The sequence below is a fragment of the Adiantum capillus-veneris genome, chromosome 25, assembly GCF_014529385.1.
Source record: "Adiantum capillus-veneris isolate H3 chromosome 25, ASM1452938v2, whole genome shotgun sequence".
Classification (NCBI taxonomy): Eukaryota; Viridiplantae; Streptophyta; class Polypodiopsida; order Polypodiales; family Pteridaceae; genus Adiantum; species Adiantum capillus-veneris.
Window position 1 is genome coordinate 37340437 of NC_140955.1, and position 15323 is coordinate 37355759.

General features: G+C 39.9%; 1 protein-coding gene across 1 annotated transcript; it reads right to left on the reverse strand.

Annotated features, from left to right (window-relative positions):
• Window positions 1–2359: 2359 nt before the first annotated feature.
• On the reverse strand, window positions 2360–13138 carry LOC147424728 (uncharacterized). Its single transcript, XM_086499985.1, has 4 exons — window positions 12928–13138; window positions 12760–12885; window positions 2441–2616; window positions 2360–2386 (listed from the first exon to the last, which is right to left on the reverse strand). Exons 1-4 carry the CDS (start codon window positions 13136–13138, stop codon window positions 2360–2362), a joined length of 540 nt encoding a protein of 179 aa, XP_086356111.1.
• Window positions 13139–15323: the final 2185 nt, after the last annotated feature.

A 15323-nucleotide genomic window follows, 5' to 3' on the forward strand; every position in this document is an offset into this window, starting at 1 on the left:
CTGTACTCTCATATCAGACGTCCAATACTATAACAACCTTGCCTTGAATAAGTTTTACAATCAAACTCACATTACAAAAGTTGAAATGAAGATAAACAGAGGCAACATAAATATCCTTCAGTAGTGGCTTCTAGACCCTGAGTTCAACGAGCTAGATTCAATTGCAATTGGCATGCGTTGCATAATCATTGACAACATTAACTTGACAATCGATGCGCAAACGGTGCAGCATGCATTGTCAATGCCATAACACAAAACACATAAGGTGAAATTACATTTATCATTGTCCTCATTCATTGTACTAGGAATAAGTACAAAAGAAGAAAGGAAAAACATACTCGACATCCACCTTCAAAAATGCGAGCCGACGTTCTCCGCTACCAACCATTCAATACTTTTCATTTGCAAGAATTTAACACGTATACTAGGAAAAACATTCATCAATAGACAAACTGCTTGGATATAATCTCAATTGTAACCATCCCTATAATCTCTAATAATTGATGCACTTAACTTTGTCTCCTCACATAAACATTATAACATTTTTCAAATGTATATCTCTTTCACGCAATGCCGTCCTTGTCAAATTAGTCATGCTCTTGTTCCCTTCAATGCTAAATACTAAATGTCAATTTGCATATGCCCTGTTATATTCTATAGATGTTATATAGCAAGGCCCACCAAGCAAGACTAGTTTGAAAAAATAGGTGAAAACCATAATCAAATCTCCAATAGGATTTGATACCCATCTGCCCTTGTTAAGGCATTTTTTTCATCGTATGATGTTCACAATTCTCATGATTCAATCTTTAGAAGGGTATGGCGGTGGCCTATAGATAGACATTTTCTTAAACTGCACACCAAGGCGGTGTACAACACCCTCATGGCTTCATTGGATTGGTTCTACCGGTGTCTTTACCCCCTGAACAAACAATGTAGCAAGCAATGGCCAAAGGCAAGATGGGTGTCAATAGTTGAGAACATTTGGTGCCCAAGATGACCGCTTAAGGATGGCCGCTTAAGGATGAAGGTCTTTATTCGGAAAGTGCTTTGGGGGGGCTTCTCGATTGGGTGAAGATCCTAGCTAGAGGTATTGGACCATATAGATGCCAACAGTGTAGATTTGTAAGTGAGAACCTCCCTCACCTATTCAAGGACTATCCAGGGATATGGCCTTGCAGGGAAGATTTGCAAGTGCATTCAAAAGACATGGAAGGTTGGGTTCTACAAGAACAATCTTTTTCTAGGGGGGAAGGCAATCACAAGCCAACAACTCCTCATCAATACTCAAATCGTCAGGTTTTGTTGCTTTTAACACGTTTGGAAGGCCAACAATGGTCGACTTTTTTTGAGAACCACATTGAATCAGCAAGGTTTATGGAAATTATTTAGGAAAGCAAAGTAGCATTTATTACCATTGTGAAAAGGATAAATTCTAAAAAGTGGGACACAATGGTGACTGCAACGCTGTTGAAAAAATACGTGGGTAAAGATATGTCTTTGGCTTTTTACCATTGCCGTGGAGTGGCCCCCCTTTAAGTCCACATACTAGTGTCTGCTGGAAGATGTCATGGCTTATCATGAGCATGACTAGTATTTGTAATTCTATTGGGTTACGTTTGTGAATCGAATAAGATATCTGTCATTGGAAGGAAGGGAGTACATTAAGATGCGGACATGCAAACTAGAAAGTAGCATATAAGAGTCTCTTCCAGCATTCATTTATTTCAAAATGATAAGTGGAGAAATTTGTTTTGTTGAGAAAAACAAAAATGATGAATTACAAAAGAAAGAAAAAATACAACTCAGGCCTCGAAGGTAGGGAAGGATGCACTCCCACTGGAAGAGTTACAAAATTAGACTATTAGCTTGCATCAAAAAGCTAGGTTTGGAATACAATCTAAGTTCATCTTGTCATACCACTTTTGCCATTTTTCTTTTTTTCAAATCCAAAAAGAATACATAGCTATTCATGCTCACCCAAGCCATGGCTTCCAGACAGACACAACAAAGACGTCCAAATGAGACCCGGCATAAGACAGTAGCATTCGACAAACCATAAGAGACATAATCATCGTCCAACCAAAACTAGCCAGAATAGGGGAGGCCAACCCCGACCACTAGAGTACTTAGAAAGAAAAAAAAAATTACCGCTAGCCAAAAGGGCGGGACCCATGTCCCCATCACAACAGAGGTCTCACGGGTGCCACCATATTGTTATCCCTGCCACTAATAGACAATATGCCTAGAAAGAAAACCTCCAGCTACCGCCAATCATGGACTCAAGCGCATCATAGAACAAAGGCAAGTGACCAAGACACCATCCAAGCACAGTACACAAAAGAAGCCGATATATCCACTACGGGCAGGATCCCGTAGCAATATCCTGCAGCCAAAACTAGAACCAGAACAGTCCGCAAAAAAGGAGAATCCAACAAACCGGCGAATCCACCAGACAATCTCCCAAAGGATAAGCATCCCAGCTCCTCGCACTAGGAATCCAAAGCTCCACCGCCACCAGGCCTTTGAGAGGGGGCCGTGCCCTTTTGAAACCATGAGCTGGTAGTCCAGGCCGCCAAGTCAAACCACTACCGTAGCACCACCACATCCGCAACCCTGTAAATCAAAAACCAAAAGTTCCACCCCACAACTGCAAGACCCCACGAAGCAAATCCCGTTGCCATTTAGCTTCAGATGAAGCAAGGCAGTCGACAGGACTTGAATGCAAAAATAGGCCCCTGTGCTGTCCCTCAAACACCATATAACAAGGAGTAGACAGCTGGCCGCAACCCTCTGAGAGACCCATGTCTGCCAACCCCCAGACGAGCCACCAAACGGTCCCCACCCAACGTCTGAACGCTAGCACTATCTTGAGAGAAGCAGATGCTAGGGTTTGAGATTGACTCGTGCAGGCATCGCAAACGCATTTTCTAACTTTTGCCCTTTCTCTTGTTTTTGTATCTGGGATAGAGAGCCATCATATACATCAAGTCATAAGGGAGACAAAACAGTAGATACATCTTCTAACATCATAGAGACACAAATGGGGGAGCAAGGATTAATAGGTTTGAAAATAACAGAGTTTTTATGGCACTAATTGTGCCACAAAAAGATGCTTCTCCAAGCATTCCATAAAGGGATATCCATACCATGACATTCACCTAGTAGTAGATCAATGATTGTAAACACAGATGGATGTCATTGAGTAAATCGAGAACAAGTCTACAAGCTTTGCAAGAGACATCTAATTGAGGTACATCCACAAAGGAAGTGATGAATGTCTTCAGGCTTTGTAAGAGACATCTAATTGAGGTACATCCACAATGGAGGTGATGAATGTCTTCTACTGATGACAATTGTGGCAAAGTCTTGTTAGCCTTCTTAGCTCTGCTACTAGTACAAACTCCTTTGTGTAAAACCAATCAGTTAAGAAATATATGCTTGAACAGGATGGAAAAGCCCAAATTCACTTAAAATATATATGCCCTGTCAAGCCAAGGGCCGGTCTGAAAGTGGCTAGGGGGGCACCTATAAGAGGCTACGCCTAAGTGGAGAGTGGCATTCAGATCCTCTTGTGGGCCGTAGTCTCATATTAGTATCACAGGATAGGCTATTTTTAGGAAAGAAAAGTGTGGCCTTATTTTAGCTCTTGCATGAAGACATGGCATGGGGAAGAAATCTTAGCAAGAGGTCAAAGTCAAAAAACTACATGTGCAGAGCCTTTTAGTAGAGGAGGGCAACCTCACCAAATTGAACGCTGCCGAGCTTGTTGGGCTTGCACTACAGAGGGGAATGGAGTTCGACATTGTGACAAAGCTGCTTGACCACCATAGTAAGAGCTATAAGCTTTTTTATCATCGTCGTTGCAGCAACAGGCTATAGAGCTCAAGTTTGTGTTCTTTTCCCGCTTGGAGGCCAAGGTGAGTGCCAAGGACTTAGGTCGAGTCAAAAAATAGTCTTAAGGGAGGGTACCCACAGTCCCCCCCCCCCTCCCTGCACTCTCTTTTAGTTGATAAAGGCAGGCAAAGCCTTCATTGCCTAGGCAAGGACGGCAAAAGCAATCAAGGCCAAGGGCCAGAGGCAATCAAAGTTCTATAACTTTTTCGAAATTATAGAGATCCCAAGCAGTTGCAATGTATTCAAAGGGTTATAGCTACCAATATTCGGCATAATCTACAAGCAAGAGAGAATTCAGAGCAATTGGAAGGATATACAAAGACGTGTTTAATCAATCGATAAGAAGCACAGATTCTAGCACTAAGGCGGTGCAATCACACAAATTTTTTTGAGTTTTTTGCCCTTGGATTGGACACGATCTTTTTTTACGAGAGTTTTCTAAGGGACAAAGCTTCTGATAACTGGTTGGACGATGCTTCCCAATGGTTCAACATTGACATCGGTGGTTTTCTATGATTGGTGGAATTAAATTGGCAGAATGATAATTACTTTTGCTTCCGCGATCTTTGACGCTTTCTCTAAGGTACCTCTTTTCTCTTGCTAGCAGAGTAAAAAATCATCACATTAGGGCCAAAAAAAACTAAAAAAGGGTTGTGTAAGGAGTTGGTTAACTTGCTAATTAGCAAAGCTATTGACGGTCAAAACGGCTCCAAATTTGGTCAATTTGGTTATGTAAATCATATCTATGCTATTTAAAGCATATCTAGGTACATATCTCTAAATATTCAAAAAGATATCGTTTTCAAACCATTCCTTTCCGGCTCACCTCAAACTTTGTTCTCATTCACTTGACTTGGCAAGAAATAGTTGTTTCCACTTTTGAATGATTCACTCCCTCCTTTTTCTCTCTTACTCTCTTATGACGAGCTCTACTCACTTTCACAAGATTTTCTCTCCTCTCTTCTAATGCTAACAGCTTTGCTACTACGTTATCTCCATTATAATTTTTGTGTGCACTTCACTACTTACAATGAGTAATACATCTTCCATTAGTGATAATCGCAAGTTTCACTTGAACATTAAGCTCATCCAAGAATATGCTACTACGAGGAGTGTCTATCAAAGATAAATTACAAATGCAAATGAAGCACAATGACTTCACAAGGAGGGGAAGAAGCACATTGACCTATGGACATATGGGAGCTTGTATCCATTGGATCCCATCACTAAAAGGTATCTATCTTTTCACACACCTCATGATCTGATGACATTTGTTGGAGATGGGGTTGATGGATTACTAGGATATAGTTCTATGCTATCTCAGTTTTACAGGCTAATCATACACATTGCGTTCAATATCTCCAAACTTCTTTGTCTTCAAATGCAGCAAGAATGTTAGAACTTGAAAACCAAATAGTCTCTCTAAAACAAGAAAATCATCAGTTGTAGACCTTAAAAGAAACTCCAATAGGATTAAAAGCACGAGTAAAGCCAATGAGAGATGTAGTAAACTTAACAGCAGAAGGATCTGGACAAAGAAAAAAAAGGCTAGAAATTACTAGACAACATGTGACCAACCTCTTAGGATTTGATATGTCCAATGCTCAGGAAAGGGTGAGATTCTTGAATGAGATAATGAACAAGAGTGACATTTTGAAACTTTTATAACTTCCCAAAAATCAAACCCAAAAGAAATTGGTATTTCAAAATTTACTAAAAGATATGGATTTATTAGTCCAACCTTCTCAAATGCAAGAAGTCTGTGACACATTGGGAGTGAGTAGAAGGGGTTATACGGCCATCTATAAAACTTGGTTCCAAGTCCTTAATTACTACAAGATTAAAGCTTTTGGGTTGCATAGGCCTCACAATGTCAGGAAAATAAGGACTTGGTTAAATGAAGAAATACCCCAACATTTTGGAGAATACTATCATATAGAGGGAATGATGCCATACAAAAAACAAAAGAGAAAATCTTCTTTGAGTATAATGTTTTCAATAACATTTGGATGAGTATAAGAAAAGTTCAATTTGCTATGGTGAGATACTATAAAATAAGAGAAGCAGATTGTGAAAGAAAACTTATATTTGTTATGAAATTGGATGAGGCTCAAATTTAGAAATGTGAAAATAAGAATAGAGTATCTATATTCCTAATGAATAGAGCATTGGACTATAGCCACAGTAAGCTAGATTCCAGATACCACAAAACTCAATCAGAAATGGAGCTATGGTGGATTGGAGCAGCTCAACTACCAGTAGAAAACCACGATACATTGAAATGGATCTTCTTGCAGACCGACATCCCTTCTGTTATACAAGACCAAAATGTAGGTGAACAACTCCATGTAGAAGCATGGGTACTGGTTACCTAAGTTGAAAACCGTACATGAGCATGAAAGGACTAAAACCAGTCGTGACACTGTTGTGAGAAAACTCAAGAATAGGAAGATAATCTTCCCAATCTTACTTCTTCTTGCTAGTGTATGCTCTCGCATATGCTAGTAGCATATCCTTTAGCACTTGGTTGACTCGTTCAATCTGACCATCTATTTCAAGATGGTGTGCCATTACTTATGCTGAGTTGTGTACACCCAATCATTTAAACATAGCCCTCCAAAAGAGATCGTTAAACTTGGGATCACGATCACTCACAGTTTTACTTGGCAACTTGCAAACTTTAGTGAATCAATCGACAACCACCCATAATGAGTCATGACCTTGTACAATGGTTGGTAAACCCACAATAAAATCCATAGAGATACTTTTCCATTTACCATTAGGAATCTTCGATGGATGCAAGGGACCTCCTGTATTCAGGCGCTCTACTATTTACTTGACACTTCTGGTAATGCACGACATAGTCTTGAACATAGCCATGTAAACCTGGCTAGTAAAATTTTCATCTTATGAGAGCATAAGTTTTCTTAATTCTTGGGTGCACTGCACTTGGATTGTCATGACATTCATAAAGATCTTGTGCTGAATTTCCACGTTCTTTGGTACACACACTCTCCCCTTGTGGAGTCGATACCCATAATCTATGGAAAAAATATTCTATCTCCGTAGTTCATCACTTGAAAGAGGAGAACTGGGTGTGGAGGTTAAAGACACACCATTGGCATTGGAGTGAGAAGGACCCCTCATTTTCACATGGCTCTCACACTTTGGATTATGCCTTTTCATGCTCACATATCCCCTTGAGAGATTCAAAAACTCACTGTGAAGCTTGGTAAATAGAAGAGAGTTTATCTTAGACGTGCAACTAAGAGCATTAGCTACCACATTGTATCAACACTTACGATACCTGAGATTTGCCTCATACTTCTCAAGAATATCAGTCCATCTCGCCTTTTGACCCTTCAAACCCTTTTGCTGTGTAAAACATTTTATGCTTTAACGGTCAAACGCAATCCCAAACTGAGCTACATACAAATAATGTTGCCATGTCTTCAAAGTAGACACTATTGCATAGAGTTCCCTTTTGTAAAGCAAAATAATTCTACTGTGTTGAATCTACCTTCTTGCTTTCAAATATTGGCCTTCCCTCCTATAGAAGGACTTCTCTAATAGCATGATGACTAACATCCGTTTCTTAAAAAAATGGTTTCAAAGGATCCACAATAGCCAAAATGGAATTGTTGTTGATGCGTTCTTGAGAGCATCAAAACTGTGTTGTTGATCTTTTAGCCACACTGAAAGGTTTTCCCCTTGGATATTAGTTGGTACGTTATCAAAACAACAATATGAGCTCATTTTTTAACGAACCTTTCATAAAAACCTACAAATTCCAAAAAGATTTGTAATTCTTAAAGATTTTTTGGAGAAGGCCACCTCCAAACAACATCCAATTTGGATTGATCCATGTGTAGCCCATGAGCTAAAATAACATGCCCTAAGAAATGACTGAGAAAATCACACTTTGATTGTTTGGCATATAGCTTATTTTCTCTTAGCGATTCAAATAGCTGCTTCAGAGTTTGTAAATGTTCTTCTTCAAAGGTACTATACACGAGAATGCCATCGAGAAAAATGATGAGAAACTTGCCAAAGTATGGTATCAAGACACTATTCATAAGCGTCATGAAAGTTGCAGTCGCACTAGGAAATTTTGGAGGTCATTTGGAGGGCCTTGTAAGAAAAATAGAATTTTGATTTTCTCTCTCTAGAAAATAGGTGTGGTAAAAGCAATTGTAAACTTGGAATAACCATTCAAAAAGTGCACTTACAAGTATATTCTTGCCACAGTGTCATAATGATCGTGATGATTGAAGAATAATTCGTTTTCAGTTGCATTTAATGAACATCCTAGAATTGGAGGGAGTTTCCTATACATGGAATGTATGATTAAAGGAAATAGGACGTATCCTTCCAAACCTGCTCTCTCCTTACTCTCTCACTATTTGTGCACTGACCTTAAAGAAATCCTCCCTTTCTTGCACTGTTGCATATATGGCTTCTTCTTCCACCCTTACAAATGTCCTCCTTAAAAGACCCTTCTATCATCTACACATTGACCTGGATCCCCAATATACGCCACTATGTAAGTGAGGCAAAACTAACATCAAAGTGACACCAATCATGACAGAGAGATTCAGAGCAGAGGGAGCAAAACACTTAGATCTTTGGACAAAAGGCTCACTCTATCCATTGAATCCCATGACCAATGCTTTCCCTGCATTTTCAAATCCCACTAACTTATTGACCTTTGCAGGTAATGGAGAGAATGGACTGCGTGGCTACTGTAAAGTTCTAAACAACAAATCAGAAACTTATAAAGACATGGTGAAGCACCAAGCAAATGAGATTCAGAGACTTTAAAACGTGCATTATGAGGACCAAAAGACTGTAGTGCAGCGCACACAAGAATCACAGGTCTTGCGAACAAAGGTACGGTCATTACAAAACAAAGAGACAATGTTAGGCACTCATGTGTGAAAGAAGAAACTACGGAATCTTGAAACGTTGAAGGTAGACTCTGGTGGCCTTAAGAAAAGAATCCAAGCATTGAGGTGAGCATTGTAAATTGTCTAATTAATTTAAACTAATCTAAGTTTTTGCTTACGTTAGTTATGCTTTCTTTGTAGAGATTCTATCTATCCAAACAAAGAAAAGATAGACCCAAAGGCCAATGTAGGAAAGCAGTTAAATCCATTGATAACTAGTGGTCTTGCAAAGGATATAATGCATGTTAAAAAGTTTAAGATTTTGCAACGGATGTCGTTGACAGATTCATTTCCAAGAATGTAGTGCCTACCAAGCATATACAGGGTACATTGGACTCCCTTGGAGTTAGTAAAAGAGGTTACTCAGCTATTCAACAATCTATCTCTTCTATGTTTGTGAAGAAGGGAATAAAGTCTAAGCTTTTACCAATAGCTACAAGTGTTTGGAAGAAAATACTACAACTCAATAATGAACAGACAGACTTCATTGGATGTCCATTTCATATTCAAGATATTTATAGCTCACAGGGAACTATTGTCACTTATGATGATTACAACAATATCTTCATGGACCTCACTTTGTTGCAAAGTAGAATGGTAGAATTCTACAATATCACATTCGAAGAGACAGTGGCGTTCTACATTTTGTTTTGAAGCTAATTGAGTGTGAGATTCTTAAAGATAAGAAGCTAGAGCGAGTTACAATCACATTAATGAATAGGGCTCTTTCTAAATGTCCCACTGATGACTCTTCATACTTCAATGTTCAATCAGAAACAAACATATGGTGGCTTGGTGCATTTTAGGTAATCCAGTTATCTCCAATTTTGCAGCTCTAGCAAGCCCTCTATTGTACCTAAATTTTAGATTTATTTTTCATATCTCATAAGGATTAATCTTGCAGGTAAAGAAAGAAGACCATGACATTTTGTTTTGGGTGTTCCATCAAACCCCTATTCTAGATATCATTGATAGGAAAATGAATCGAGGAGAGGTATTGGTTGTAGATGGGAGAGGAGACTTTCAAGTTCAATGGCATCTTGCAGGTGACCTCAAAACACTGAAGTGTATGTATACTTGCTAAATGGGTGCCATGGCAAAGTCTCCATGCTTGTATTGCATGGAGCCTACAAAGGTAATGGACCCAAAGTGGTGGCGAAAGGCTCTTAGTCGTCACAATCAAGACTCTAATTTCTAACCAGTTCTGGATATACCACTTGTTAATGTCCATATTTGTACAATGCATGGTCTCTGCCGAATTGTAGAGAAGTTGGTATATCCGTACATTGGGTTTGCTTGGAAAATAAAAAATTCAATTGAACGGCAGGTTGCTCTAGAGGCTTTGGAACTAGTTTTTTAAGATATTGGTCTACATGGGGGCAATGTGAAAATCCAACGAGACAAAAAAAGGTCAACCAATGAGAAAGATGTACCTTGCAGACCATCCAAGGTGGGGTCAAGGCAGGCCGTTTTCTATCTAAACCTCAAGGTATGAAAGATGTGAAGCTAACAAAGCGAGGGAGAGTTTATCACTCTATCTACATTAGCAGAGTTGAGTATATGCACTGGAAAAAACTTCATTTAGCAGTGAAAGACCAAGATCCAACAACTCGCAATGCAAAGGGTGGTGTGTGGCGTTCCATTGACACATTATTTCAAATGTGTGAGAATAATGATTGGTCATAGGATAATCTCATCAAGTTTAAATAGAACCTTCAGCTACTACTGAAAAAATCCTTCAAGACAGCATGGACTGACACTCAAATCACTCATTACATAGTAAATTCAAAGCACCACAGATAGTCTAAGTACTAAGTTTGTGTTTAAATTTCTAAATAAATTTCTTGTTTTGTAGCACATTATTTTTAATCATTTTCCATACTTAATCCAAAAGTATGGGAATCCAGGTATATGGAACACCCAAGGCCTGGAAAAGTCTCATTACATGGCTAGAATTGCCTACTTCACACACACACAGCATGGAGGCTCTCGAAATAAGGCAAACAGTCTAAAGGAGTTATTTTAGTGGTTTTATCGCAGAATCATTCACCGCATGCAACAAAAGCAAGTATTGGCCTCTTCAGCAACCGTACAGGCAATCAGACATTTGCAACTTCAGAAAAGAAAGCGAGCAGACGCATTCAACAACTCAAGTGCTCTTGAAAATCAAATGAGGTGGAGGGAAACAATGCAATATGCCAATCATCGGTGGAACAAGAATTAGAGTTTAGATGATCGGATGTACCACAAATGCCTATAGAATTAAATTCAATATGTACCACAACTATTTCAAACTTTTGATGATTTGCAAATATCATTTGGAATTTCTCCCTTGTATCTGATCATTAAATGTTTGCCATACTCTAAGATTTCAGTAGGGTTTTCTTTCCTTAAAGATAATGCCATTGCTGTGTATGTGTGGTAATATGTTGCACGGGCCCCAGTATATCCTCGTGAGTAACCAAAACATTCTCTCCCAAAAACCTTGTCGACGAGGATCACTTTGTCAGCATTTTGTGGCAGCATTGGACCACCTAAGAAGCGAGATAATGTCTTGAAAGCATAGGTTGCAGTATTCCCCTCTTGTGACATTCCATTCTGGAAGATTAGGATGGGTGCCTCACATAGACTAGGAAGATATTGTCCTAGAGCTGCATCCCTGCCACGAAACTATCTTTTTCGATGACGAAGAAAGTCATCTTTTTTAGCAATCCATGACTGTCAGCAAAAGAAGTGTGTGTGTGTGTGTGTGTGTGTGTGTGTGTGTGTGTGTGTGTGAGAGAGAGAGAGAGAGAGAGAGAGAGAGAGAGAGAGAGAGAGAGAGAGAGAGAGAGAGAGAGAGAGAGAGATGGGGGGGGGGGGGGGGGGAGAGGATGTTATACCATGAAACTCTCATCTTGCAAAAAAAACTAATTCTTCCATAGGTTGACTGATCCGGTTGACTCCTGGGGGGGTCGCTTAAACCAATCCTCCATATCCTGATTACTAGTTGATGGCTTGAGATTATTTTGAATAGTTTGAAATGTGGCTTCATCAGGAAGGATTTCTTTATACTTTCCTGCCTTTTCAAAGCAGAGTTTAAGGCAGTCCAGTGGGTTACTGGAGATCTCCATTGTCTCGTCATCACTACTGTCATCTGAAATAAATCCATTCCTCTCCTTCTGATACTTGGAGATAGTGGCCAGTGCAAAGTCCTCCCGCAAACAAAAAATACTTTGTATATCATGAAGGAAAATGTATGACCTATCTCCAAATTTAAACTATGGCACTCCTGGTAGCATTAAGGTGGCTTGCCGCTCATTGAAACCTGACACATCTAGAGGTAGCTTGATATCTGAGGTTTTCACCCAGAGAAGATTGCTTCGTTCCACCTCTTTTGCTTCTTCTTCAAGATCAATGGACTCCTCTATCTCCGTCACTTCAATATATTCCTCATCCTTTTCCTCTTTTTCATCTGCTGGTAAATCGTGTTCCTCCATGACCTCCTTAGGGTCTTTCATAAGACTTGTAAATAATCCATTTAAAAATATTAGAAATCCAAAGGATTCTTGAACCAGCTTGCACTCTCGTTCATGTAAGCTGTACCAATGGGGTCTGTACATAAGAGGCAACTGATTGTACTTCATGTAAGATTGTCTTTTAGGATCACAGTCTTTTAAATGGACTACCACCATTTCACCAACATTAACCTTGCCCTCTTGAGTGTGAAGCTCAAACTTCTATCGTTCCAGCTTCAAGTGTTCACTCTGTTCAGCTATAAACACATCAAGATTAAATGGAGCATTAAATATACAGGAGACCAAGTCAAACTTATCACCAGCCCCAGACGAAACTGCAAAATCTAAAAGCCTTTCATCAATCACTGTAGGGTCTTCATAAATAATTGCCTCTTTTTTCTTTTGGATTATTGCAACACATTGGGCACTCTGCAAAGTAGGTGCTGAAAAATCCACATCTCTCTTCAGTGAGTCCGGTAAAGTAAATTTTGGAGTAGAAGGGGACTCCATTTCGACAGATGGATCGGTATCAAGCTCCTTTAAACCTAGAGCAGGCTCCTCCAAACTCAGGGCAGGCTCCTCCGAACCTAGATCAGGCTCCTCCAAACTCAGGGCAAGCTCCTCCAAACTCATGGCAGGCTCTGCACCAGATATATCAATGGGTTCTATGAAGTCTACATTCCTCTTCATTGAAGTTTTTAACAGCTCTAGTAGTCTTCTCAGAATGTTTTCTTGGCCAACGATGCGCTCGGGATCTATTTCCTGCCTCTTCCTCCTATGTAATCTTAATCCTGCCATTTACTTTATACTCACAAATATAAGTTTCATCAAACATAAATAAAAAGAAGAGCACCACATGATCATATAAGTCTTGAACAAACTATAGCTAGGTATTTCACAATTATTCCCAACTAATCATATACACAATAACATAAGATGATTATCATGGATAGAATGCAAAATTGCTTTATAGTTGTGAAGAGCAAAAGCCATACAAGTGGATCACGGCACACAAAGTACATAAACCAAAATCCATAGAGCTACTGGCGCACCGTGATCCACTTGATGGGCTTTTATACAATGGAATAGCTACCAAAACATCAAAAAAAACGTTTGTACAATTTTAAAAGTGGATAACGGCACGCGGAGTACGTAAATGAACGTCGACAACACTACTAACGTGCCGTGATCCAATATTGGTTGTTGAAATGTTAAATGGTCTTTTACATTTTGAAGCACAATTCCTAATCACAACTAAACTATGGACCAAATGAAATGAAGAGGTTGACTTTACCTTTGCCAGGACTAGACATTACTCTTGAAGTAAAGATTCAGGACTGGGAATGTTGTTGTTGGACTTCAAGCTCCTGATTCCTGCACCTTGAAGGAGGCAGAGGCCTTTTTAAGTCTCTCTCTCTCTCTCTCTCTCTCTCTCTCTCTCTCTCTCTCTCTCTCTCTCTCTCTCTCTCTCTCTCTCTCTCTCTCCTTTTCATACAATAATAGACATTACCGTTAGCGTTTTTAACGAGAGGAGACGAGAGGAGAGAGATAGAATGAAATAGAGAGAGAGAGAGAGAAAGAGAAACAGACATAACAAAGAGACGACCTGAGAGAGAGAGAGAGAGAGAGAGAGAGAGAGAGAGAGAGAGAGACCTGTGCAACCAAGGTGCAAAGCTCCTTCAAGCGTTTTCATCCAATTTAATTCCACCACGAGAGGTATTTCCAAAGTGTTTGTTGAGGTAGAAGAGAGAGAGAGAGAGAGAGAGAGTTCTTGAGTGTCTGTTGGATTTGAAAGAGGAAGAAAAGAGAGTGAGTGAGAGAGAGAGAGAGAGAGAGAGAGAGAGAGAGAGAGAGTGAGTGAGATAGTGTTTTTGATTGTTGGTTTGGTTTGAAAGAGGAAGATACACACACACACACACACACACACACACACACACACACACACACACACACACACACACACACACACACACACACACACAGAAAGAGAGGGGTCGTGAATTGGAGCACGGTGCACGATGGACTATTTTCTTTACTCAATTTTGAGCGCGTGTGTCGTGATACATACAAAGAGAAAGAGAGAGAGAGAGAGAGAGAGAGAGAGAGAGAGAGAGAGAGAGAGAGAGAGAGAGAGAGAGAGAGAGAGTCATACAATCTAATATCTAGCTTGACCACATGATTTTCTCATATTAAACTGATCATTTAATGTGGGAGAATAAACGGGAACAAGAGTTAGAATAGAGACATTTGCTTCTAGACCTATCTCAACAGGGGACCAAAAGGAGAGATTGTTGCATTTCAATACGGGTCCAAAAGGAGATGGTCTACCAAAGAGCAATGTGCAATAAGTGCTTCTAAACTTATCTCAACAAGGGACTAAGAGTAGAGATGGTTACATCTCAATATGGATCCAAAAGGAGGTAGTCTATCAAAGAGCAACGTGCATCTAATGGAGCTTAAAAGGCCTTAGGGTTAGCTTCATTAAAGACCTCCAATAGTTAGTGTTAAAAGTCCTTTGACCTTAGGCAACCTAGGGCTGAGCTTGAGGTGGGAACCCAACCTAAGCTTGAGATGCTTGTCGTGCTTGATGACTAAGGTGCTTGAGGTGCATGTCGTGCTTGATGACTAAGGTACTTGAGGTGCTTGTCATACTTAATGAGGAACGTGCTTGAGAATCTTTCCATGCATGGGGGGTAAGGTGCTTGAGTCAAAAAGAGACCCTACAAAGTTAATAAGGAAGGTGCTTGAGAAGCTTCCCATGCATGGTGGGGTAAGGTGCTTGAGTCAAAAAGAGACCCTACAAACGTAATGAGGAAGGTGCTTGAGAAGCTTCCTATGCATCAAAGTCCCAAAGTTAGGGGAATCTTAGACTTAACCTTCCACTCACCCAAAGGGCACCCCTTTTCTCAAAGGGCACATGGGACACATGTCAGACTCTCCCTATGCTTAACCACATGGTGTGCTTGAATGATATTGGTTGGGC

Coding starts and splice junctions, on each gene's coding strand:
- LOC147424728 (XM_086499985.1), bottom strand. CDS start 13,138: ATGGCAGGATTAAGATTACATAGGAGGAAGAGGCAGGAAATAGATCCC. Junction 2,617..12,759: donor TACTTTGCAGAGTGCCCAAT/GTGTTGCAATAA, acceptor TTTGATTTACAG/GGTTGCGGATGTGGTGGTGC. Junction 2,387..2,440: donor ATTGTCTGGTGGATTCGCCG/GTTTGTTGGATT, acceptor TTTTGGCTGCAG/GATATTGCTACGGGATCCTG.